At 37.4% G+C, this 27,339-nt stretch overlaps 2 protein-coding genes and 1 long non-coding RNA gene across 3 annotated transcripts in view; 2 read left to right on the top strand and 1 right to left on the bottom strand.

Moving 5' to 3' along the window:
- Nckx30C overlaps window positions 1-27,339 on the top strand; it is a 199,682-nt gene that overhangs the window by 145,885 nt on the left and 26,458 nt on the right. The window contains exon 4 of the mRNA XM_065369079.1: window positions 3,850-4,049. Coding sequence (XP_065225151.1) covers window positions 3,850-4,049 — 200 coding nt within the window. The remainder of the gene's footprint in view (window positions 1-3,849; window positions 4,050-27,339) is intronic.
- LOC135846803 (uncharacterized) lies at window positions 10,469-14,867 on the top strand. Its single transcript, XM_065366086.1, has 3 exons — window positions 10,469-11,420; window positions 11,478-13,535; window positions 14,851-14,867. The coding sequence occupies exons 1-3, from the start codon at window positions 10,517-10,519 to the stop codon at window positions 14,865-14,867; spliced, it is 2,979 nt and encodes a 992-aa protein (XP_065222158.1). The 5' UTR covers window positions 10,469-10,516.
- LOC135848971 (uncharacterized) lies at window positions 15,589-16,442 on the bottom strand. The gene is made up of 3 exons (XR_010559469.1): window positions 16,242-16,442; window positions 15,977-16,040; window positions 15,589-15,855 (listed from the first exon to the last, which is right to left on the bottom strand). It is a non-coding gene; the product is annotated as an uncharacterized LOC135848971 (long non-coding RNA).

The following is a 27,339-nucleotide window of genomic DNA, read 5'->3' as shown; positions in this document are numbered from 1 at the left end:
TTTGCCTGCTCTTTCGGTCTACTTTAGTACGGTTTAAAAAATTTCATGCAAGTCCTATGTTGGAACGCAAAATCTGCGATTTCGGCTACCTGGCAATCAAAATGGCCGCCATTTTGTAAGTAGGGCCACTTTTTTTTTGAGGACAAGGGCTAGAAATGTTCCTTAGGACTCCCCCCTTGAGAAAAAAATTGTCTTGGCGGATCGACAGCAAGAACAATTAATATCTTCGTGAAAGTTTCCAGAAAAAAAGTATTGTCAGAATGTTTCAAAATCACCCCCACCCTCCCCCAATGTTGGGGCAAATTAATCGAAAAAATTTCAAAGCCATGCGATATATCGAATAGTATGTTTTCAAAGACGCTGAATACGATTTTGGGCTTATTTTTCTGATCTAACTCTCCTCCAGCCCCCAGGGACCCAGGATCCCTATTGACCAACTCGTGCGATAGACACCAAAATAGTATGCCTATTCTCAAAGGTGCTGAACGCATTCTTTCGACGCTTCATATCGACTCGAAATTTTCATCAAGTAGTACATATATATTTCCGAATCGACGAAACAACAAAATAACTGAAAAGAATTTATAAAACGTCGTAGGTAATAGGTATAGGTAAGGTAGGTACAGCTGCGATGTATAATAGCTCCTTGGAGTATTCCTTTCTACACAAAAATACCTATCTGCGAACATATTTGGGCAAATTCCACCAAAACTTTTGTGTTTTTCGTTCCATTAAGTTAAATACGTTCGTCGACGTTTTGTCTAAATTCAAAATTGAACCAGCTACAAATAAAGACGAGCAATAGGTAGAGAGGTATAGGTAGAGAGAGGTAGAGACACCGGTACCCCGCGTACAAAGAAACGCGCGTTAGAAATTCATAAACATGGCGTATATGGCGAAGCTATTCGAGGCGAAAACAAAAATAAAAGAAAGATAACCCGTTTTTGTATAGTAGGTATACGTATAAAACTCGAAAAGTTCAAATTGAGCTTTAAACAACCGAAAAATATATACGTATAGACAAATTTCTCGCCGAAAATTATATTCGGTTTTTTGCGAGTCGAAAGTCTCTTTCTCTCTCTCGAAGATATAACATTTCTTACGAAGAAGAAGAAGAAGAGAGAAAAAAAAATCTTGCGCAGCGCGCAAGATCAACCGACTTTTCCCTAGCACACATTGGTAATTTTCAAAAATTACCGGTAATTTACTAAGAATTGCTGGTACTAGTAATTTACCAAGAATTACCAGTAAATTACCAACCAAGAATTACCAGTAATTTACCAACGAAGAATTACCAGTAATTTACCAACGAAGAATTACCAGAAATTTACCAACTAAGACTTACGAGTAATTTACCAAAAAATACTGGCAATTTACCAACCAAGAATTACCAGAAATTTAATTTACCAAGAATTACCAGTAAATTACCAACCGAGAATTACCAGTAAATTACCAACCAAGAATTACCAGTAATTTACCAACGAAGAATTACTAGTAATTTACCAACCAAGAATTACCAGAAATTTACCAACCAAGAATTACGAGTAATTTACCAAAAAATACTGGTAATTTACCAAAAATCATTGGTAATTTACTAAAAACTACCGGTACAATTACCAAAAAGCACCAGTAATTTATTTCAAAAAAATTATCAAAAGTTACCTGTAATCAGCTAAAGTTATGTGTTTTTTACCAAAAATTACAAGTAATTCACCAAAAATATTATTTTATTTACTGAAAATTACTATTAATTTACCAAAAAAAATTATCAAAATTTACTGGCCAATTACCAAAAACTTTACGTTTTTTTAAAACAAAAATTACCAGTTATTCGCCAAAAATAACTATTGACTTGCAATTCGCGATTCCAATACTAGAAATTTTGAAAAATTTTGATTTTTGATTGCAAAAAAATTATTTAGGTACTTAATATACCAAAAAAAAATTATGAAAAGTTACTAGCTATTCACCAAAAACTTTACGTTTTTTTTAAACGAGTATTACAACCAGTTATTCGCCAAAAATAACTATTGATTTGCAATTCGCGATTCCAATACTAGAAATTTTGAAAAATTTTGATTTTTGATTGCAAAAAATTATTAAGGTAATATTAAAAAAATTAAAAGGATGAAATTTAAAAAAAAATCAGTAAAAAAATCGACAAAAAATTTTCATCTCTTGACTCACGCGGGATTCGATCTCCCGACCTCCGGCGCACAAATCTTCAATCTACACACCCTAACCACCCCATCAGTTCGTTGGGAAGGAGCCATTTTCGAGATATAAGGGTTTACAAATATTTCAGCTTATCCATAACGTTGAAACACACTTAAACGTTCATATCTCGTAAACGGCTGAATCGATTTCGACCAAATTAAAAATTTCTCTAGTTCAGTATCACAGCAATATTTTGCCATCATCAGTTTCGACTTAAAGTTCGGAGCTTTTGAGTTCAGCGTGACACAAATTTGTACATAAATTGATATATAAATACATACATATGTATATAAACTTATCTCGTTTGGTGCCATACGTCTTATCGTGATCAGCACACTCCAAAACGTCAAGAAAACCCACCCCCACCCAAATCCCGAACCTTCATGACAAATACAATACCTTCACTTTTCGTGCGAAAAGTCGGTAAAAAAGAGACTAACAACAATTCTGTCTTTCTCTATGCTCGAATACCATATCGTATATATACCTACTTTACGCAGTCGAATGTACCATACTCTCTAGTAGGAGAGAAAAAGCGAACAGCAGATGGCTAAAGAGAGGAATGAAAGAGTGCGAGAGAGAGAGAGAGGAAAAAAGTAAGCTTTTAATGGTATGTAATCAAAGTTACTTCAGGTGTATCCTTGAAGTCGTCTCAGCTACCATATTTCTCTGGCTCGTGCTCGCTGTTTTTCTCATCATGATGCCTGCTGCCTCTTCCCACCTCTTCCACCGCGTATATTGTCGAACTTAATAAAGAACTCGACGATTCTCCCTTCATCCATTGTAACTGCCTACTTGAGATGCTTGGAAGTTTCACGTTTCAGTGTGTTTTTTTTTCTCCTCCATCTCTCTATAGGTAGGTATACGTATATTTTACTAACGCGTCGAGTAATGAAATATATTAAAACGAGATCTGCTCGTTGCGAGGGCGAGTGAGAAGTTGTGTTGTATTTTTCGATGGGGTTATTTTTGGAATCCCTGCCTCGTCGCTCCCGTCCCATCTGAGACAATCGAGGAGAGAAGTGGCAAAATTAGCGTCATATTTCATCGTGTGTGAACATATCCGGAAAATGAGAGACTTTCGTAAGTGTACAAAGGTATAATACGACTATAAACGTGCAGTTCTATTACTAAAATGAAACTCGGTGCCTTTATTTGCACCCTCACTTGTCGTTTTTCCCTTGGGATAGGGTGAGGGTGAGGGGGGTCGCAATAAAATGAAACCTCGACTGTGCAAACAATCGTCTGAATTTGAAATATTCAAAGTATACAGTGTAATAGGCAGGTATAGGAATTTGTGTTTTGATGAAACGAAAACTGTGGAGAGGGGATAAGGGAGAGGAGTAGAGAAAATTGCAGTATTTCGTGCTGTCCATGCAAGATGGGCTTGGGTTCAGTTCAGTTCGAGCGAGCGGACAAATCAAATTTAGTATTCGGGGCGATTTGTGGCGACAACTTTGCATTATTAGAAACCGCCTCCTGCGTTTGTTTTATCGCATGTAATAATACAATCTCGTATACTATGTACATAATATGGCCTATACAAGAGTGAATTGGCAGTATTACGAAGAGTATATGTACTGGTTCAATAGCACGGTGTATGTAGTAAATGTAATATTGCTTTTGTTGCAGGTCAAGTTGACGAGAAAGCTACTCAATTACATGCGATCGCTTCGTTGAGAGCTTTGTTGGATGCGACGAACCCGAATCAAGGCGCTGCTTCGGTTTCGGCTGCCAGGAGGGTGACAGGGGCCGGTCCGTCGTCTTCCACTGCCATGGATATCGAAATGAACGGTATACCTATGAGTTCCACCTCGAAAGGCGAGAATGTGGTAAGTTGAAGTTGATTATTGTGTATAGAAATGTATGGTAAAGTGGCTCAAAAACATGAGATGTGTTTGATGTAGATTAATACATCATAAATGGTGTACCTACCGTAATTTTTTGTTGAAAATTTTGATTCAAATTTTGGGGTTGGCAGCCCATTAATTCTCAGTGTCCGTGGGAGTTGCTTGGGAATATTTTTTTAAAAATTTGTTTACCTCATCCTCGCTTCAAAGTTGCTAATTTTTATGAAAAAAAATAATTCTCGGGAAATTTTAGCTCTCCCAGGCATGAAATTCGGGCACTTAAAAAGTGACTTGGTCACTATTTCCCTTGCAAGTCACTTTTTGTCACTACTTCGGTGAAAATACCCTGGCCACTTTTTTTAGAAGATTTGTCGTGTAAAAAAAAAAAATGCAAAATTTTAGGAAATGATCAATATTTTCCATGAAAATCCTTCAGAATCATTACTTTAAAAAAAATTAAAAATCCACACTGTTCACGATGTGATTAGATAGAGCCGATATTTTCTAAACCGTACGAAGGTAGATCGAAAGATCAGGCAAAAATTGATCACCTGTCAGAATTTCAAGTGCTGAAGTGCCTTTTTCGATTTTTGGTGAATTTTTGAAAATCAAATTTTGTCCTAAAATGAGGGAAAAATCAAAATTTTACCAAATTAACCTCGAAAGCTGAAATTTTGGATGTATCCTATTTTCGACCCACTAAATCGATTGGAAACTGTTTTAACTCCGTTTTGAACAGTTCTGGAGCCTCCAGCTGATTTTTGAAACTCAAAATTTCCTAAATTTCATCAAATGGAGATGGACAGTACTCGTGTAGCGTTCGAACCAGTCGGACGTGTTGTCTATCGTCGAGTGTACATTGTATGCCGGTGTGATAAGTGATACGTAAAGAGCAATCGACCTGGCTGCCGTTATCTAATCGGCTCGCCGTTTATCTCCACCGAACCTATGCCTGCTAAACATGGAAAATACGACGTGGCGATCGACGTTTCTTCGCCAGAAGCGGTTAATAAAACTATTTCAGAGTTCCAGTCAGTTATCCAGCATTTACTGGAAAAAATCGAACAATTGACCCAGCAAAATGGTCAAGCTTCTACCAACCTCGCATCTAATACCCAGACAGAGTCTAGCCACGACAACAAAAAACGTAAACATTCAGACTTGAACTCATCTACTGATAGTGAGAATAATGACGATGTTGTCGAAGGTGAAGCGAGTACCCAAAAAACTTATCGTCCTCCGCCGTTTTTTATAAAGACTGATAAGGCTAAGGTATTTATGAACACTATTATCAGTGAATCGACTGAAATTGACGAACTCAAGCCATCATTCGTCACCATGAGCGATGGCACTGTTAAAATTAACTCCAAAACAGAGAGCTCCTATCGCTGTATTCGTGAATCACTCAACAAAAGCAAAATCGAGTACCATAGCCATCAATTGAAGAGTGAAAAACTGTTTCGTATAGTAGTGCGTGGATTACATCCGGATACTGATCACGATATAATTAAATCTGAGTTTCAGTTCGTTGGTCACGAGGTCGTAAGTGTGGCAAATGTCATAGTGTCGCGCCCAGACCCGTCCTCCCCCAATGGGTCGAAAAAAAAAGTCACTCTTCCGCTATTTTACGTGGATCTGAAACCAAAGAAAAATAATAAATCGGCTTTCGAAGTTACCAGTATTGACCATCAGCGAGTACGAATTGAAGAGCCACGCAACAAGTCGGACGAAATCCCACAATGCAAAAACTGCCAAGAAATTGGCCACACAAGAAATTTTTGCCACAAGAAGCCCAAATGTGTGAAATGTGGAGAGTCACACCTCTCGTCACTTTGTTCTAAACCCAGAGAAGAGCCACCAAAATGTGCTGGTTGTGGGGGCCCTCATACTGCGAATTGGCGAGGCTGTCCAGTATTTAAAACTGCCCAGAAGAATAATAAAATCCGTGCACCATCTGCAGTGGAACGGATAAAGCAATCTACAGCTCATGTATCGAATGCTACATATGCAAACATAGCCAGTGGTAGTACAGAGAGCAGCAAACAGGGATCACCTCAGCTTGAGAAAGATGACTTATCTCTCGCAGCACTAGCCGAAGAAATTAAAAAATTATCAGTGGCGATTGGCAAATACAAACAGGAAATCAATGGAAAAATTTCTTCCTTGGAGTCGGAGGTAACCAAGGTGAGAAAAATCAAGCCCTCAAGATCCAAACATGAGTAGTGCCCTAAATATTGTTACATGGAATGCCAATGGGCTGGCAAAGAGGAAGTATGAACTGCAAACCTTCCTTGAGACCCATCGGATAGACATCGCTTTAATTTCTGAGACCCATTTCACTGAATGGTCGTTTATGAGAGTATATGGTTACTGTGTCTATACTACAGCACACCCTAGCAATAATGCACGTGGTGGCTCGGCTGTGATTATTCGTTCCAGCATTGCCCACTATGAAGCTGAAAAAACCTGTACTCCAAATATACAGGCAACCAGTGTCATCATTGAAGACAGTCATCGGAAACTTACTGTGGCAGCTGTGTATTGCCCTCCAAGTGTAAAAACAACACATGAACATTTCTCAAGGTTTTTGTCAGCTCTGGGTGATCGTTTTGTCGTTGGCGGCGATTGGAATAGCAAGCACACTCTTTGGGCATCTCGACTAATTAACCCTAGAGGGCGTGAACTTTCAAAAACTGTTGATTCTCTCAATTTGAGGACTCTGGCACCAGATTCTCCAACATTCTGGCCCACTGACCCAAGCAAAACACCAGACGTGCTCGATTTTTTTGTTGTCAAGGGCATATCTCAACTCTTCACTGTTGTAAAAACAGTTGAGGACCTTTCATCGGACCATCTTCCAGTTGTGCTCACAGTTAGCAATCGAGTGATCAGTAAATGTGGCATAAGGCAGGCGCTGACTTCCAAGCAGACGGATTGGGTCAGGTACAGGAACATTATTGATGGAGAAGTTGACCTAAAAATCTGCCTAAAGAATGCGGACGACCTTGAGTGTGCAGTTGATCTCTTTACCAAGACAGTACAGTCAGCAGCTAGGCAGGCAACCCCTGTGGCTTCCCACACTAGCCCAGGCACCATTTATCCAGCCAAAGTTCGACAGTTGTTAAAGGAGAAGCGTGCAGCTCGGCGCAAATGGAATCGTACAAGATCCCCTACAGATAAAAAACACTTCAACTATCTGTCTAAAAAACTTGACTGTATGCTACGAGAGGTTGATAATGAGTCCTTCTCTCGGTACCTGCAAAATCTGTCCCCTGGTGAGGATTCCAATTACTCACTGTGGAGGGCCACGAAGAAGCTGAAACGCCCACAAGTAGCTGCGCCCCCCATTAAAAGAGAGAATGGAGGTTGGGCTCGCTCTGACAAAGAAAGGGCTGAAACACTTGCGGATCATCTAGAGAGGGTGTTCCAGCTACACGAAATGGACTCACCTCCCCTCCCAACACTCAACTTGGAAAGCCCATCACAGGCACCTTTGCCTCTCTTCAGACCAATGCAGATTGCAAACGCAATAGTTCGAGACCTAAGCTGTAGAAAAGCACCCGGTATTGATGGGATTAATGGTGCAATGCTGAAGGAACTACCGAAGAAGGGCTTGGTGCTATTGACCATCATTTTCAATACAATACTGAGGCTTGGCATTCTCCCTAAAATGTGGAAAAGGGCCAAAATCATAATGATATGTAAGCCTGGCAAGCCCCCTCAAAGTGCAAGCTCCTACAGGCCGATCTCGCTCCTCTCAGTGCCATCCAAATTGTTCGAAAAGTTACTTCTGAGGAGATTGGCTCCAACTTTTGAGAAAGCAATACCGGAGTTCCAGTTTGGGTTCAGGCGCAAACACTCAACAGTGGACCAACTACACAGGGTGACCAATACTATCAGCTGTGCACTTGAAGAACGTAAATTCTGTGCTGGAGTATTCATCGATGTTGCTCAGGCCTTTGACAGAGTTTGGCACCAGGGCCTAAAGCATAAAATTCGCAAGTGCCTGAACAACAAGTATTACGACATAATATGCTCCTACATCGAAGGCCGCCAGTTTAGTGTGGCTCAGGGAGATGCTCTGTCCTCCTGGAGAGACTGCGAAGCTGGGGTCCCGCAGGGAGGAGTCTTATCTCCGGTCCTTTATCTCCTCTTCACGGCAGATATTCCAGTCCCAGATGGAATAATAGCTGCACTATTTGCTGACGACAAGGCCATCCTCTCAGTAAATGAAGATTACGAAGAGGCCATTACTTCACTGCAAGCAGCAGTTGATAGAATTGCTGAGTGGATGAGAACGTGGAAAATAGTTGCAAATTGTGGGAAATCAGTGCACGTTGACTTCTCTCTACGCACCCACCCCTACCTTCCAATCAGTATCAACAATGCAATTGTGCCATACTCAGACTCTACCAAATACCTTGGTATGCATTTAGATTCAAGACTGAACTGGAGCCAGCACATTCGGATGAAAAAACTTCAAATAAAAGAGAAAATGCGGGAGCTGTACTGGCTCATGGGGCCAAAATCGAGGCTGAGTCTTGCAAACAAACGCCTGTTATACCTGGCAATAGTCAAGCCCATCTGGCTGTATGGTATTGCGCTTTGGGGATGTGCCTCTAAGTCAAATATCCTGACAATACAAAGGTGCCAAAACATAATCCTACGAACAATGACTGGAGCATACCGATACGAGCGAAATGCTGACCTTCACAAGGATCTGGGAATTAGCTACATCTCCGAGGAAATCTGCAGGCACGCTGAGCGGCACGAGCATAGGCTACACAGACACTGCAACCCCAGTGCCATCCAGCTTTTGGACAACTCAAACGATGTGCGCAGGCTGAAGAGATTCAAGCCGTCCGACCTTCCAGCAAGAAGAATCACCATGTGAAAAGACAAACAACAGAGTAGCGGTGGAATCGTCGTTGGGCGCTCTCAGCCGGAATTGGTGATTTAGTGAAAAACGCTGATGGATGCCCAATGTGGCAGGGATCGCGGAATTTGGAAAAAAAAAAATGGAGATGGAAAGCCGAAATTAATTCTGCGAACTTATTTCAATACGTTACGAAGTCGACTGTAGGTAGATTTCAAGTCGTTTTGGAGCCTCCAGCGACTTTTTGAAAATTACTGGAGTAGCCAGCTTTTTGAAACTTGAAATTCCCACAACATTTCATCAAATGGAGTTAGTAAGCTGACATTTACTTCACAAACTAATTTAAATGCGGTGATTTCAAATGGTTTTGAAGCTTCCAGCTACTTTTTGGAAATTTCAGTTTTCCAAAAAACGCCATACAACCTTTCAAAAAGTCGCTGGAGGCTCCAAAACGACTTTAAACCCACCAGCAGTCGATTTCGTAGCGTATTAAAATTAGTTTACTGAATGAATTTCGAATTTTCATCTCCAGTTGATGGAATTTTGGGAAATTAAAAGTTTCAAAAATCTACTGGAGGCTCCGGTAATTTTCAAAAAGTTGCGGGAGGCTCCAAAATGACTTAAAATCCACCTGCAGTCGACTTCGTGGCGTATCGAAATTAGTTTGCGGAATGAATTTCGGCTTTCCATCTTCATTTAATGAAATTTTGGGGAATTTCGAATTTCAAAAATCTACTGGAGGCTCCAGTAATTTTCAAAAAGTCGCTGGAGGCTGCAAAACGACTTAAAATCCACCTGCAGTCGACTTCGTATCGTATTGAAATTAGTTTGCAGAATTAATTTCGGCTTTCTAACTTCATTTGATGATATTTTGGGGAATTTCGAGTTTCAAAAATCTACTGGAGGCTCCGGTAATTTTCAAAAAGTCGCTGGAGGCTGCAAAACGACTTGAAATCCACCTGCAGTCGACTTCGTAGCGTATTGAAATCATTTTGCAGAATAAATTTAGGCTTTCCAACTCCATTTGATGGAATTTTGTGGGAATTTCGAGTTTCAAAAATCTGCTGGAGGCTCCAGAACTGCCCAAAACCGGTTGAAATAGTTTCCAATCGATTTAGCGTGTCGAAAATAGTGTATATCACAAATTTCAGCTTTCTTGGTCAATTTGGTAAAATTTTGATTTTTTCCCTCATTTTTGGCCTTTTTACTTTCAAAAATTCACCAAAAATCGAAAAAGGAATTTTAGCACTTGAGAAAAAAGTTGTCCCGGAGGATCTACCGGGGGGGGGGGATGTCGCGGATTCGCGATTATAATTATATTCGGCTATGTTTTTGTTGTATTTAAAACTTCGTGATTTCAGTTATATTCGGCTACGAGGTCCGTTATCTGATGTTATCTAAAGATTTTGTTATTGTTGTCATTGATAAATAAATAGAGTTACGGAAAAGGTTCGTTTTTGAAGTGATTAGAAATTAATCGCCCTGTTTGTTGAATTCCTTTTTCGTTATGGTAGCAGGCTGATCCTAAATAATCGTTCGTTTTGTCCTCCGAATTCGTTGGTAAATTCCAAAAATGCCGGAAACCAGCGAAAATGCCGAAAAGCTAAAAGCGTTATCCACCCGAAAGTCCAGACTTCGATCTTCACTGACTAGAAGTATGTCATACACAAATGAGAAGCTGGCTACAGCAGATTTTAACGAAGTTAAAGTGAAATTGACAATGGTCGAAGATATATATAAAAATTATCTTGCTTTACTTGACGAATTTGACAACTTCGAAGTTCCGGATCTGGACCCTTTCATAGAAAAATTCGAAGACGACTACATCGACATTAAAAGTAAATTAGAAAATCGTATCGATAAACTTAATAATAGTAGTGCTGTTCCAGGCTTTAAAAGACAGTGTACAACTGAATCTGGTGGTAGCGGTAGTTGTTGTTCTTCTTCAAAAGCTACGATTAAGTTACCAAAGTTGGAGTTGAAGAAATATGGTGGTAATCTACTTGAATTCGAATCGTTTTGGTCTTCGTTTAACTCAGCTGTACATAATACCGATTTAGAAGCAACTGATAAATTTACATATTTGAGAAATAACCTGGTAGGCGAAGCTGAAGTATTGTTGAGAGGTATGGGTACCACTGCTGCTAACTATCCGATCGCATACGAAATGGTAAAAAAGAAGTTTGGTAATAAAAAGAAATTAATTGATTTATTATACGATAATTTAACGAAAATTCCAAAAAGTAACAAATGGACTAAAAATTTGCGAAATACTTACGATAATATTGAATCGAATTTACATGCTTTAGAAGGTGTAGGTGAAAATATTCAAAACAACACCATACTGTATTCGATGATTATGAAGAAGTTTCCGTTTGATATAATTATGAAAGCCGATTTGGATGTTGCAAGTAACGATTTATCCGAATTGAGGCAGAAAGTTGGCGAATTGATATGGAAACAAGAGCAATATTGTGGTACAAATTGGAGTGAGTCATCCGATAATAATCCTAATAAAAAAGATTTTTTCAAAGGTACTACAGAGAGCTTGATAACTGGTGATAGAAAACCGAGTAAAAAATGTATCTATTGCGGTGAAACGTCACATTATTCCGATGAATGCAGCAAAATAACGACATTGGAAGACCGAAGAAAGAAATTGAATGGTCGTTGCATCATTTGTTTGAATCCTGGTCATCTCGCTAAAGACTGTACGGTAAACAAACCATGTGTACATTGTAAAAAACGTCGTAGTCATCATCGTAGTTTATGTATTAAATTATTTTCGAAAGAAGTTAGTAATCCTGAACCAACTGAATCTTTACTAATGAAAGATCAAGAAGGTAACCTGTTAGCAGCCACAATCAACGTTGGTAATGAAAGTCGTATTCAAAAAGTTACCTCAATTCTGGATAGCGGTTCAAGAAGATCGTACATTACTACAAGGTTGGCCGATAAATTAAAATTGAAGCCTCTTCATTATGAAACGATTAGAATTTCTACGATTTGTTCCGAAGCTCCTAGAGAAATTTCAACCAAGGTCGTTAGTTTAGATATTTTTACAAATGATGGTGAAAAAATAAAAATCACTGCAAATACGATACCTAAGATTATTAATCGAATAAATCACCACGATATTAAGTTAGATTCAAGATTCGAGAAATTCAAGCTCGCTGAAGTTGATAAAAATCTTGTACCTGAACTCCTGATTGGAAATGACTACATGTTCGATTTTATGGTCATGGAAAAAGTAATTATTGATGATTCAACTTCGTTAATCAATTCAAAATTCGGATGGCTTGTTGTTGGTCGAATCGATAAAAACCACGAAACTCCAGTTTTCTTCTCCGAGATTGAAATGGTAGAAAACCTATGGAAATTAGATGCGATTGGGATAGACGATTCAACCTCAGTGGAGGATATCGGCGATGAACTTGCGGTAAAAAGTTTTTATGATAATATAGAATTGATAGATAATCGTTATGAAGTAGCTTGGCCCTGGAAAGAGTATCCGCCTGATTTAAAATCAAACAAAGGGCTCGCCTACGGTCGTTTGAAATCTCAAATGAGAAAATTCGAAAAGAACAAAGAATTATTCGACGAATATGACAAAGTGATCAAATACCAAGAGTCTCAAGGTATTATCGAACGAGTCGACGAATCTATCAACGATAAAGAAGATTTAGTTCATTATCTACCGCATCACGAAGTACTGACACCAGGTAAAAGTACCAGTTTACGAGTTGTTTATGATGGTTCTGCAAAATCTCGAAAAAACGATAAAAGTTTAAACGATTGTATTTTTCGTGGTCGCGTTCTTTTAGAAACGTTATGTGGTTTGATTTTGCGCTTAATGTTGAGATGTTTTGTATTAACTTCTGATATTGAAAAAGCATTTTTGCAAATCGGTTTGAAATTACGTGATCGCGATTTTGTTAGATTTATTTGGATAAAAGATTTTAAAAAACCGCTGAACTTCGATAATTTGATTATATTTCGCTTTACTAAAATTCCGTTTGGTGTTATCGCTAGTCCGTTTTTGTTAACTTTAACAATAATTTTTCATTTAAATCAATATGATTCAAAGTTCGTTCCGCTATTACTAAGAAGTTTTTATGTGGATAATCTTATCTTAAGTGTCGATTCGGTAGATGAAGCTATTGATCTTTATAATTTTTCAAAATCTTGTTTTAATGATGCTTCGATGAATTTACGTAATTGGGTTACGAATTGTAATGAACTTAAAAATGTTTTAAAACCGGAAGATCGTTTAGATGTATCTGAAATTAGTATTTTAGGGTTAAAATGGACTGTTAAAAATGATACTTTCGTGATTAATCATAAACTCGCTAATTCGGCTATTATTATTACAAAACGTGAAGTTGTAAAAAAGGTATCCTCGATTTTTGATCCGTTAGGTTTTTTGTGTCCTGTTGTTTTACCAGCTAAATTATTTATTCGATATTTATGGGGCAAAAACTTAGATTGGGATGATGTTTTAGATGAGAAAGATCAAAAGTCGTGGAAAGAATTACCCGAAAAAATACTTTTAAAAAGCAAAAAACCCGCCAAGCTAGAAAAAAACTGCAAAAGTTGGTCTTTAAAAAAAAAATAATAGATAAATGTACCTAAAAAAAAAAAAAAAAAAAAATCAGGTACCTTCTGCTGAAAAAATAATGTGATATCAAACTACCGCCAAGCAATAATTTGTTTTAAAAATCAATTTTTTTCTGTGTGGGCATTTAAAAATTTTAGGCGCATCAGTTTCAAAGATGTACCTACTCTACAAAATCATATCAAAGTAAAAAGTGCTTGAAAATCATTGTAGGATAGAAACACTCAAATCCATCAGGTATTGAAAATGAATTTGAAAACCGGGCCGAAAAGAAAGTTCCCGCCAAGCTTGGCCCGGTTTTCAAATTCATTTTCAATACCTGATGGATTTGAGTGTTTCTATCCTACAATGATTTTCAAGCACTTTTTACTTTGATATGATTTTGTAGAGTAGGTACATCTTTGAAACTGATGCGCCTAAAATTTTTAAATGCCCACACAGAAAAAAATTGATTTTTAAAACAAATTATTGCTTGGCGGTAGTTTGATATCACATTATTTTTTCAGCAGAAGGTACCTGATTTTTTTTTTTTTTTTTTTTAGGTACATTTATCTATTATTTTTTTTTTAAAGACCAACTTTTGCAGTTTTTTTCTAGCTTGGCGGGTTTTTTGCTTTTTAAAAGTATTTTTTCGGGGATATCAGTCGTTTTTTTTTTGTTTTTGTTGAAGTACCTATTTCCTTCTATCAGTTTTTTTTCAAAAACCAACCTTATGCAGTTTTTTTTTCTAGCTTGGTGGGTTTTTTGCTTTTTAAAAGTATTTTTTCGGGGATATCAGTCGTTTTTTTTAAAATTGAATTTGCCTACCAATTTTTATTCAAAGATTAACTTTTGTAGTAATTTTTTTAGTTCAGTAGGTTTTTTCTTCTTAGAAGTATTTTTTCAGAAGGATATCAGTTGCTTCTTTTTAATGAATAAAAATTTATTTTAAAAAAAAAACAAACAATAATTTCTGTATGATAGGGTATCAAATCTGTCATCTGTACACTGGTGCACTGGTGAATGGTATTATTTTTGTAATCAATGATGAAAAACTGAAACTAGTTAAAAACTGAAACGGAAATGAATAAGAAATTGAAACTAAATAAAACTGAAAACTGAAAAAAATGCAAAGACGCAAAACTAAAACTGAAAAAAAAAAAAACAAAACTAAGGGTGAAATTCTTATGCAAGTCTTGTTTTTTGCCATCATAGTCAAGTCAAAACGCCGACAGATAGAAAATTTTAAAAACCCCTCCCTTCTCGTACTGCATAGCTTATAAATTATCTAAAATGAATCGCCAATAATACAGGTTCATCGAGCAAGTGATTTTATTCATTTTCAGTAAACTCCAAGTATATTTAAGTGATTAGATATCACTATAGGCTCTGATGTTACACTTAGTTATAGGTACATCGAAAACTCGTTCAGTAATAATTATTGATAATAATCACTCGATAGTCGATAATTCATCTTCAAACAGACGAATACCTAGACCTAGGTAATTGGTAAAATTATCTAAATTTTGTAAGTACTCTACACGTGATATTAAATTATACCACAACCATCGATGGTATCATTGGAGGAAAAAATCAACAAGTAACTAGAAACTCACAAGATCATGTATTATGGTTACTGTACATAGAACAGAATGAGTCTGAGAATGAACAACTCGATGTATGTATTAGAATTGAAATAATGCGCGTTCAATGCTCAATTAGTTATGTAGTAGTTACTAGTTACTTGCATTATGACTTGTTGACTCGATCAACGATGAGACAAATCATGTATATCACTTTCACTACATCAGAAATCTATCTATTCGAACACAAATCAAAATGAAAAATGTCCAAAAAGACACACAGCATACAACCAACTGATAATGAATTATTAACGATGTATAAATAATTGTATGAAAGTAGCAGTGATAACTGCCGAAACTCTACGATGAGGTAATTTGTGAGTCACAACGAATTACTCGTTCAATGCAATAAAAGCTCTTCGTACATAGGAGTAAATTCTACTTACACCAATAATTTACCTCAGCATAGTATAATCTACCCTTTTATTATTGAAATAGAAAGATTTCACTTCTTTACAAATGTATTAGACCATTTCATCGTTCATATCATACATGCACAAATTGCCTCTGATCACTTTGGCCAATTGTGTATTTAGTAACTGTATTAGATTAACTGAGAACCGAGCAAAACTGTACATCATCTCAAAAGTTACTTCTGTTTGCGATCTTTTTGTTTAGTTTGTGTGGCGATACCCCAATATTGAGCTTCTTTGTCATTTTTCTTTGATTTTTGCTCTGCAAAAGAAAACAAACACAAATTAGCTGAAAAAATTTACCTTTTTGTTGTTAACTGATTGGGAATTGGGATGATAAAGCTTTCAAAATGTTTTTAACAGCTTGTTCTTGGATTACTCACCGGAATCAAGGCTATTTTGTTCTTAGATAGATAGATTTAACAAACTGACATGTTTCATACCAGCCTGAAAATAGAAGAATAATAACAATGTGTTAGAATGTGTTAGGGATTTGGACACTTCAAAACACAGTTTACATAACAGATTTTAAGTTTCAGTGATCTTTACAATCCAGACTTGAAGATGAACTGATACCTACGTAGGAGTATTCCATAAGGTGGAATACAAGAATTTGACAAAATGATTGATAAAATAGTTAACACTTACCTACGATTTCTTTTAGAGTTATTTCTTTCAATCTGCATGAACTGAGGTTCAGCTTTCCGATTCTTTATTCTGTCTTTCAAATTATCAGCAACCATTTGTAATACTTTTAAGTATGATTTAAACTAAAATCACGATTCACCGGATTCACAAACGAAAACTTCTTATCACTGTTTACTGTTTCTGTTCATTGGGGGGGACTTCGTCCCCCCCACACCCCCCCTTGGGCTTCGCCCAAACAGCTTTCTCCTCCTTTTATCATTTATCTCTAAGGTCTACCGGCGCTGCCGTAAATCGGTAAAATAACCACCCGAACTTTCCGTTGACAAGGCTACAGCCTCTTCAAATGAACGGATTTACTTGAAATTTTGTATAAAGGTACTGTAAGTCATGTAGATGACCCTTTTTTACACGTCAACTAAAAATTTTTATTTTGTTTCTTCTTTTCCACTACTTTCTCATCTCTGTCACTGAAAAATCATGAAGGTAATTTCCGTTGTCAGGGCTACAGCCTCTCCTAATGAACCGATTTGCTTGAAATTTTGCACATTGATAGTGAATATGATGTAGATGATGCTTTTCTACGGTACCACGAAAAATTTTCATTTTGGGGGTGTTTTTGGGGGGAGAGAAATTTTCAAATTGAGAAAAAGTGGGTCAAAAATAATTTTTTTTAAAAACTGACGTTGTATTTAGAAATAACTCGTTAATTTACACCAGTGTACGAAATTTGACTTGAATTGGTTCAGTAGTTTTTTGTTGACACGAAGATTTGTGATTTCAAAAATTACCCCAAAATGCTAACTTTGGGTACTCTAATCTACATAATTTTTTACCGTAGAAAGTTTGTAAATATACCAAATTAAAGCTCTCGTTGATGCCAACAACATATCAAAAAATCAGAATCGTACGTTTTTTTATTCGCGAGAAATTGAACATCGAAAATACGCTTAGTTGTTCAGAGAATGTAAGCAGTAAGTGGCCGGACTGTCATGTCATCACGTTTGTATTGTTATTGTTGTTTTTTTTGTGTGTGAATTTTTTTCTAGCTTGGCGGGGCAGTCCGACCGGACTGCTTGATTAGATAACTTAAAATGTATTTCGAATGTAGAAATAGATCGGTACGTATTTCGTGGCGGTAATGCTTGTAATGATTTTGATTTACATTGTTTCGTTGACGCGTCTCAAAAAGCTTATGCTGCAACTGTTTACGTTAAGAAAAATAATTTAACTCGCCTCGTTTTTGCTAAATCTCGTCTCGCTCCTCGCAATAATTTAACTATTCCGAAGTTAGAATTGTTAGCTTTATATATCGGTAGTCAAATCGTGAATTTCGTTAAGAATGAATTTTCTGATGTTAATATCAAAAATATTTATGTATGGTCTGATTCCAAATGTGTATTATCATGGTTATGTTCGAAAAAAGTTTTGCCCAAATTTGTAGAAAGAATTGTGAAGAAAATTGATAAATCGTTCAATTACCGCTACGTTCCATCTGCTGAAAATCCTGCTGATATAGCCAGTCGCGGTGCAGACGTGCAAGATTTGAATTCGTTCTGGTGGGAAGGCCCCACATGGTTGAAAGAGATGGAAGTCGCTTGGCCAAAGGCAATGAATTTACAATTTGAATCCGAACCTGAACCTGAACCAGAACCAGTACTCATCTCCAATAATACAGCTGTAATTCAGCCTCCGTTTAAAATCGATTGTACTCAATTTAAAACCCTCAACTATCTACTTGATGCAACGTTGAGCTATATGAAAAATGTCGATTCGAATAATATTGTTCAAAAAACCGAAGAAGCTTTCAACCAGTGGATTATGTATATCCAAAACAAAAATTATCCTGATATTTCGCAACCTAATGCGCTTGGTTTAAAGCGTGATTCTCAAAATATTATACGTTGTCATGGGCGCTTAGTTGAATCATGTCTCGACGATAATGCGAAGTTTCCAATACTTCTACCTGAGAAAGAATACTTCACTCGTTTATTAATTGAAAAAATTCATATTGATAACTATCATGTCGGCGTTTCGCATACTCTCTCTGAATTGAGAAAAAATTTCTGGATTCCGAAAGGCAGATCGACGGTGTACTACGTTCTAAAAAAATGTGCTAACTGCAAATACTACGATGGTGGTCCATATAAATATCCGTCAATTCCTCCGTTACCTGAATTCCGTGTAAATCAAAGCAGTCCGTTTTCCTGTTGTGGTATCGACACATTTGGTCCTTTATACGTCAGTGATAACTCAGTCCAGAAAAAAGTATTTGTTAGTATTTTTGTTTGTATGATTACGCGTGCGATTCACTTAGAACTTTTAGAGAATATGACCACTCAAGAATTCCTACTCGCTTTTCGTAATTTTATAGCGTTACACACAATTCCAAAATTCGTGATAAGTGATAACGCGCCACAATTTAAAATAACCAAATCGGTTTTTGAAAATCTTTGGAAACAAATAATTTCTGATAATGATGTAATAGATTTTTGTAAAAATAATTCGATAGAATGGAAACTGTTACCTGAATATGCCCCGTGGCATGGCGGTTTTTACGAAAGGTTAATCGGTATAGTGAAAATGTCGCTAAAGAAAACAATTTTTAATTGTATAATAACAGAAAATCAATTAAGAACCGTGTTGTACGAAGTAACTTCTGTAATTAATTCTCGTCCTATCGTTTATGTCGGTGAAAATGATAGTAATGTATTAACACCTAATGATTTGATGAATACCAAATTCGATTTTATTCCGGATATCGATAATGTTAAAAATATTAAACGCGATGTAATCGTTAATTTATGGAAAAGATCTAACGATATTATTAATCAATTTTGGAACGTTTGGAAATTTCAATATTTAACTAGTCTTCGTGAACGTAATATTAGTATAAAACAAAAGAAAAATGTAGTAGATTTAGTTCCTAAAGTAGGAGATATTGTATTAATCGAAGGTGATAAAAAATTTTGTCCTAGAGGAGAGTGGAAAGTTGGTAAAGTAATTAATGTTAATGTTAGCTCGGACGGTAATGTTAGGTCGGCAATTGTTGAAACTAAAAATTCTAAACTTACCCGTCCCATTAACAAATTGTATCCCTTAGAAACATCATAATTTTTCTCGTTTATACTTATTATTTTAAATTTAAAATTTGTTCTTCGTCGGGAGTGTCGCGGATTCGCGATTATAATTATATTCGGCTATGTTTTTGTTGTATTTAAAACTTCGTGATTTCAGTTATATTCGGCTACGAGGTCCGTTATCTGATGTTATCTAAAGATTTTGTTATTGTTGTCATTGATAAATAAATAGAGTTACGGAAAAGGTTCGTTTTTGAAGTGATTAGAAATTAATCGCCCTGTTCGTTGAATTCCTTTTTCGTTAGGGGGGGGGGGGTTGAAATAGATCCTTATGCGAGTTCCCCGACTAACATAATACATATATACTTTGCTCTCATTTCTCAAAATTTTGGTCACTTTTTCTCAAATTTTTGGTCACTTTTTTGCTATTTTTTAGTCACTCAAGTCACTAAAAACAATTAAATGGGTAGTGGGTTTCATTCTTGCTCTCCAATTTGGGCTAAGATCGTGCCAGAAGCTCCCCCCTCCCCACAGTTCAAAAAAAAATTTTCATTTCAGCATCAGAATTCTTCTGCATATAGTTCCATTTGAAAAAACAAAAAAAAAAGAAATCCTCCTCATTTCCAAACTATTTTAGTCTTCGTGTAGTATTGAGACCTTGAAATTGGATAAAATTGAAATTAAAAAAGTTGAAGTGAATAAACATTTTTTTGGAGGTTTTTGATTTCTAGTCAAAATTGTTTCAAATATAACTCCCATCAGTGAAAAAATCTCAATCCAACTCATAGGGGAGCTCCATACAAGGAGATACATTTTTTATGGTGCTAAAAGGAGGTTTTTTCTTTTGAAAAAAAGTTGAATTTTCTCAAAATGTTTATCTACTGTGTAGGTTAGATAGGTACTGACTTTAATTTACTATCATTCCATTTTTTCCCACTTTTTTCCAACTTTGTGAAGCTTTATGAAAAACGCACCAAAGTAGCTTGATGGTGAGGGTTTTTTCTTGAAAAAGGGAATTTTGACGCTGAAATGAAAACTTTTTTGAATGAATTGGATTTGTTAGATTTTTCCAACGGGAGAGAGAAGATTGTCCTGACCCAAATTTTCAATTTTTTTTGTTGGATAATGTAGAATTCGGTATTTTTAGTGTGCGTAGCACACTATTGGTTTCGCTTTGAGAAATTGAAATTTCAATTGCAATGAATGTTCTCTTAAGCTATCCAACCGTTTTTTGTACCTATTGGACACCATTTGAGAATCATTAAGGCGGAGGGTATAGATTTATTTTCATTCAATTCAGATGGGTAATTGCTGAGTAATTGCAATTTTAGTTCATTATTTTAATGCATTAAATCCTAAAAAAGGGAAAAGGGGACTTGTAGAACACCTGCCGCTCATTGTACCCTGCTATACCCCCAGTCTATTCCATCACCAGCTGTGTTTCATTGTACCCTGTTACACCCCCGGTCTGTTAGCTGTGTATTTCGAGTGGGAGTGGTTTGGTGGGGCGTTTACCAAACAAATATACTATTTTAATGCCCTAACCCTCGTCCTGAAGTTATGGCTGAGTGGTTAGAGCATGTAGGTAGGAATAGGAAATTTAGGGACCCAGGTTCGAATCCCCGTGAGGTAAGTAGGTATGTGACAGATTTTTCGTAGGAAAATTGGATAGGTAAATGCCTTGGAGTTACCTATGTAGTACATGATAATGAAATGGTGCAAAAATAATGCTGAAATTGAGTTATGAATTATGATATCATTTGCTAACTAAAAATTCATTTCATTAATTTTTTGTCTACCTATTAGTAAAAATTATTAAAACAAAATGATTTTTACTATTGGTACCTATAGCAAAATTTATTAAAATGATAATTTTTACTATACGATTACAGTAAAAATTATTGAATGGGATCTGGTACTTAATTGTGCTAAATACCAGTATTTAGTTAAATTTTTTTGTAAAAATTACCCATATTTTTTTCGTGTAATTTAGAGGCAATTCAAATTCTTAACATATTTTATAAGATTTAATTCTTAATTTAGAATAAAAAGCAAGTTCTGAAAATTAGTTTGAAAATTTAGGAATTTGAAGACAATGGAAATTCTAAAAAAAAAATAATATGAAAATTTGTGTTTAGAAACGCTGAGAATTCCAAAAATTGATTAAAAGTGTACCGGTAGGGGATGCGCCCGCAGCTTCCACCTAGAGGGAAGTTGTGGTCCTGTCGGAGTGGCAGCACTGCTTACGAGTAGTGCACTCTATCGAACTAGTTCGAGATGCGCCACTCCAAGCTTCGAGCTTTGAAAGCTCGTTAGGTATATTTTCACTGGTGCTAGCGTAAGGTAGCAAGTTCAGAGCTTCCGCTTGTAGTCGATACTACAAGTGTATTTTATTTAATAATGTGTAGTGTATTTTATTATAAATCTTCGCGTGTGTTATACCAGAGAAGTGAATAAAATATTGCGAACATTTAGCGGTCTTATGATCATTTATGAGGTGTCTCAACATCACTGCAATTTGATATCTTTCGCAAGGATATCGGGCAAGTTTAGGTTCCCTGGGCTTATTATATGCACGCTGGTCTTGCGGAGGTCTCCCTCAAAGTAAAGACGTCCCAAACCACCACATATTTGGCGCCCAAGCGTGGTTCTCTAACCCAGGGCTTTTCAAAATTGCATTTATTGCAATATTTAGGCGCAAGCAGAGACGTTTTAGTCGAAAACGAGGCACACCGCGTGTTCTCAGGCCTAGCCTACAATTGCGCTCGTAAGACGCAAATTGCAATTTATTGCATCGGAAACTTGTTTTCCATTTGAGGTTTCACCTCACAGAGACGATTCGAAGAAATCGCGAATTTTTTTTATCGTTTATTCGGAAAAATTTCGGTCCAATTTGGTCAACCAGGCGACCAATCAGTCAACCAGGCGACCAATCAGTCAACCAGGCGACTGCAACGATCAACCAACGGTCAACTTGGCGACCGCAACGTTCATTAGAACAGGTACGTGAGATTTTATTCTCGAAAAAATCGTGAAAAAGTGCCGAAAATCGCGTAATAAATAGAGCTTTCATACCAAGTTCGACAAGCTTTGGTTTGGAAAAACCGAGCACAGTTGAACAAGCTCGACACGAAAGCTCAAGGTCAAGCGCCGAACGTTGTAAAAGCTTGTACCACGTACCTGAAACAGAGAAGTTACAAGTTCGATAATGGCCACGAATAATTTGGAATATTTATCGGATGAATTTCTTGAATTATTACCTGAACGGATGCGACGACTATATGAGATGACGGCTGAAAATAATTCTCCAAATCCTGGAATTGACAATTCGCGACGATCCAGTTTTCCATCGATCAACTTGGATACACGTGTGACACAATTGCGACCTGAAATCAGAGAATATGACAGTGACGGCGTAAATCAGAGATGTGTAAATGAAAATCAGAGATGTTTAAATGAAAATCAGAATAACGGAAAAAAGCAGCTGAGACGTTCGACCAGAAATGCTGCGAAAGATGCTGATTTTCGACGCCGTGAACAATTAGGAATTCAAAAAACACCCAAATCGAAGCCACCTAAAATTAGAGATCGAAAATTATTGCGCAGCTTGCACGAGAACATTTTGGATCAGAGAAGGGAATGGCGGAGTGCTGAAATTCGGATCGATTCCCAGGAATATCAGGAAGCACTCGAGGACGGTGATTTGGATTTTCTAAAAACTGACTTAGACGAAATAGATGCGAATAGTGCTGACGAGGCTGTAGCTGGAAGCAGTGCACTACTGACAGGATTCGAAAATCCTGATGCATCAATAAACCAAAATGAACTGGAATATGAACTCGAAGATGAAATAAATCGATCAGAGAGATGTTTAAAAAATATTGCTGAATCCAAAATGGCCCAAATTTGCAGTTTCGATCCTGTGAATTTTGAGAAGAAAATTGATTTGAAAATTGAGAAAAAGCCTGATGAGCAATATCCAGCACCATTATCTCAGGACGAGTTAATTTTTCGAAAATGGGCCTATGCTGCATCTGATAATCATGATAAAAATGAAGACACTATTAGTAGTCGAGTAGTTGACTCTGAAAAGGCGATTTCAAGAACCAGAGAAGATGTAGGTCACCTATATCTCGAGCTACGTGCTCAAATGGCCAGAATGAAATCAGATCTCAAAAAAGATCATGAGAAAAAGATCAATGATCTAAGATCAGAGATGAGAACAACCTTCAGAGCCTACAGGGAAACTACTGATCGGGTACTCACCTCTCACGTGCTCATCATAAATAAAATGAAAGAGAGAAATATGTACATGAGTAACCTAATGCATCAGATCCAAATGCAGTACTTGGAAGATCAAGAAAATATGCAGATCGAAAGAGCAGAATATTTATCATGGAAAGATCACATTGACGGTTTCATAGCAGAGCTTCATGATCCAGAAGAACCACCCTACCAGCCCCCTGTTGTGCCTACAGTTGTGCACAACATAAACAGTATCAATGCCGATAACACTGCCAGTCGCAGCAGTGTAAATCCAGGCAAAGGCGCAGATCTTTTCCGAGGAAGGAGAGGATCTAGAGATCGATCAAGGTCCCCCACCCCCTACAGGGGCAACACTGATAATGACAGCCGCAGTAACGAGAGATGTGGCAATAACGGTAGCAGCAACAACGGCTATCGTACAAATGGTAACAGACATAATCGCGATAGATCATCTTCAAGAGAATCACGATCAAACAGAGATGATAGAAACAACGATCGAGATTATCGAAATGATCGAGATAGCAGAGATTACCGAAACAACGATCGAGATAACAGAGATAATAGAAACAGCGATCGAGGCAGCCGTGATCGACGAGACAGCAGAAATGATCGAGATAACAGAGATGATCGAAATAGCGACCGAAGCAGTGATTATAACAACAACAATCGTAACAGCTTCGACGGCAGCAGTAATAGCAGTAACTATAATCGCGATAACAGAGATGATCAACGAAATGATCGACGCGATGATCGAGCGAATGATCGACACGGAAACGACGATGATCAAGAAGTGCAGATTGATCCTAGATGGATTCAGGCTGAAAATGAGCAACAAAACAACCCCCCAGAACGCAGATTAAATTATAGAATCAAGTTTGGAAATTCAAATTTCAACATAAGACCAGACAGATTACGTGAATTTGGGGTAAGATATTCGGAAGATAATAAGTACCAAGTTTACAACTTTTTGCACCGATTTGAAAGACGTATGCAGCCATACCAAGTATCCCAAAGTCAGTACTGCGATGCCCTAATGGTCCTAATTGATGATAAGCTGATTCATATGGCACCTTGGAAAGATTTGCAAGAAAATAATACTGATTATTACCAATTGAGAAAAGATTTCATCGATTGTGCTTGGGGTCCTCAGAGACAAAATGAGGCTAGAAATCACTTCAGAAATATGCCAGTGTGCAAAACATCTTCGACCACACAATGCTCAGAATTGATGATATGGCTGAAAGTGCTCAAAACAACGAATTCACCATTCGAGGATATCATTATGATGATATACTACAAAATGACACCCAGTCTCAGACCACGTTTTACTGAGATTGAATTGCAAGATATCAACATTTTCGAGAAAAGACTGAATGGAATGACTCGTGTTGAAGAGTTTGCTCAGAGACCACCTGAACCAGAAAGGCCTGCTACTCAGACTCGAAATGTGCAACAAAGGTCAGAGAATCGCCGATCCAGTTTTGGCGGCACTGATAGGCGTTCCAATTCACAAACAGTGCGGAATAATATCAATGAAAACAAAGGCGAGCGCACAACTGACAAGTATAAAAAGCCTAGCTACGATAAAAACAAAAGTCAGACCAAATCAGAGACTGCCAAAACTTACCAAAAAGACAGAAAAGATGAGTCTAAGTATAAAAAACCGAAGGAAAAGACACATGGTGTTAATCAAATAAACAAGGAAGAAACACCATCAGAGAATGAAAGCTCAGAGGAGCAACAGTCCCCCCCTACCTCACCTGAGGGATCAATTGATTCAGCAGGATTGCCGTCGGGAAACGAGTAGCTGACGCGTGCAAATTAGCACAAGTGGAGCAATTCCATGAGCTACCACAAGAAGAGTTTGAACTCATTGGAGATTCACTCGCTGTATTTTTAGCAAATATAATACCACGACGAAGGCCTGAAATCACTCAGCCTTATCTCAAAGAACAGATCAACATCAGCGATCTGAAGACAGCCATCAGAGCAGCCACCTTTACGAAGAAAAAAGCCATTCTATCACTGGCTCAATATGAACTGAACTACTCAGAAATGGCTTCGAGTGTTGTAAAAAATTATGCAAAGCAGATTGTGGAGAATTTAAAGCAGAAAGGATTTGAAAAAATCATTTTGCTGTTTCCACTGGTAAAGCCAAAAACTTCTGCAAGTAATCCAGTATCAATGGACAAGTACTTTGCATACAGAAGAGCGCTAGAGTCACTGGAAGATGATGTTGTGTCATTTTGGTGGTCTCCTGCTGCCTTATTTTTGGACTTGAAAAGAGACTCACAAGATCAGTCTAAACGTCAATTTCGAGTTGATAAAGATTACAACATGATGCCAGTGATGCATAAATTCCATTTAAGCAGAAAAAATGGTAGATATTATCCAAGATTTGCACGCAAAACAGAGTTATTCCAAGAGATGGATAAAATGTACAATTATGATTGGCATCAGAAGAAATCTCCTGAGAATGGCACTGAGCAACATGGCACTCAGACTGAAGAGAGTAGAGAAGTTATAACTGAGGAAGATGGCTTGCAATATGAAGTAGTAAAGAAGAAAACCCTGATCGAAAAGAAAAACTCAGACATTCCTAAAAACATCGAAAAGGAAGTCGCTGATGCTGTAAAGAAAATAGAGAAGTTAAAAAAGTTCATGAAACCTCAAGCGCTCCAAAAGCTACTCAACAAGATAGGAATCCCCTCCCCCCATGAGGAGGAACGAAACTTATCAGAGACGTTGCAAACACCTGTTAAATCCGCTGGGGCATTAGAGAAGTTAAAAATAACAGTCAATCACGTGACTGGGGCAACGCCTAAGCCCCCCAACACAACATGTATATCTCAAAATTCAACACATGTGCCTCAAGACACAACTCAGAGTGCACAACCGACAGCAGGAACTTCAATGAATTCAATCCAGCAACCTCTTACACCTAAACCACCGCTACGCAGAGAGGAAATTGAGGCTCGAGTTAGAGAGCAAATCCTCAGAGAAAAAGATAAATTTGACACGTGTGTAGTGCCACTTACGATGGATGGCACCACCTACCCAGCGCAGCTCGATACCGGGGCAACCCCTAATGTAATATCAGAAGAAACTGCGAACATCCTGCTCAGAGATCACTATGACAGCGTTCAGTATATCATGCTGAAAAAACCTATTGTGTGCTGTTTGGCTGACGATTCAAAGGTAGAGACATACAGATATGTGATTGTGCCAAAACTCAAATTTGGAGAATGCGAGCTCAAAATTCCATTCTACATTATGAAAGGGTGTAACCAGACTTTTATAATTGGTACTAAAACCATGAAGGTACTTGGAATTAAGACTGATGTGGAAAATAAAAGAGCCACATGCTGCCCTCCAGGCCAAGAGAAGATTGAAACACTCAACTTTATGACTGAGGAGGAGTACAAAAAGAAGATTACACTCAGACGAATCAGAGTAAAGAAAAAGAGCGTTGAGCAAATTGATCACATATCCAAAAGAGCAAACACAGCTGATAAGTACCAGGAAATGGAGCCTGAAGATGTGGACGATGGTCCAGAAGTATTTTTGGAAACACTGAGATCGGATTTGGAGCAAGCTGTAAATGAAGAAACCATTACGAAGAAACAGGCTAAAAAAGCATTTGACATACTCAAAGAATTTGCCTGTGTGTTCAGCAAGTATCCGGGAAAATGGACAGGACCGCCGATGAAATTGAGATTCAAGGATCCCAAGAATATCAAAAGATTCCATGGTCC

Source organism: Planococcus citri, chromosome 5 (genome assembly GCF_950023065.1).
Source record: "Planococcus citri chromosome 5, ihPlaCitr1.1, whole genome shotgun sequence".
Taxonomy (NCBI): Eukaryota; Metazoa; Arthropoda; class Insecta; order Hemiptera; family Pseudococcidae; genus Planococcus; species Planococcus citri.
Note: the sequence above shows the minus strand (reverse complement) of the source record. Positions and strands in the feature narration are given on the sequence as shown.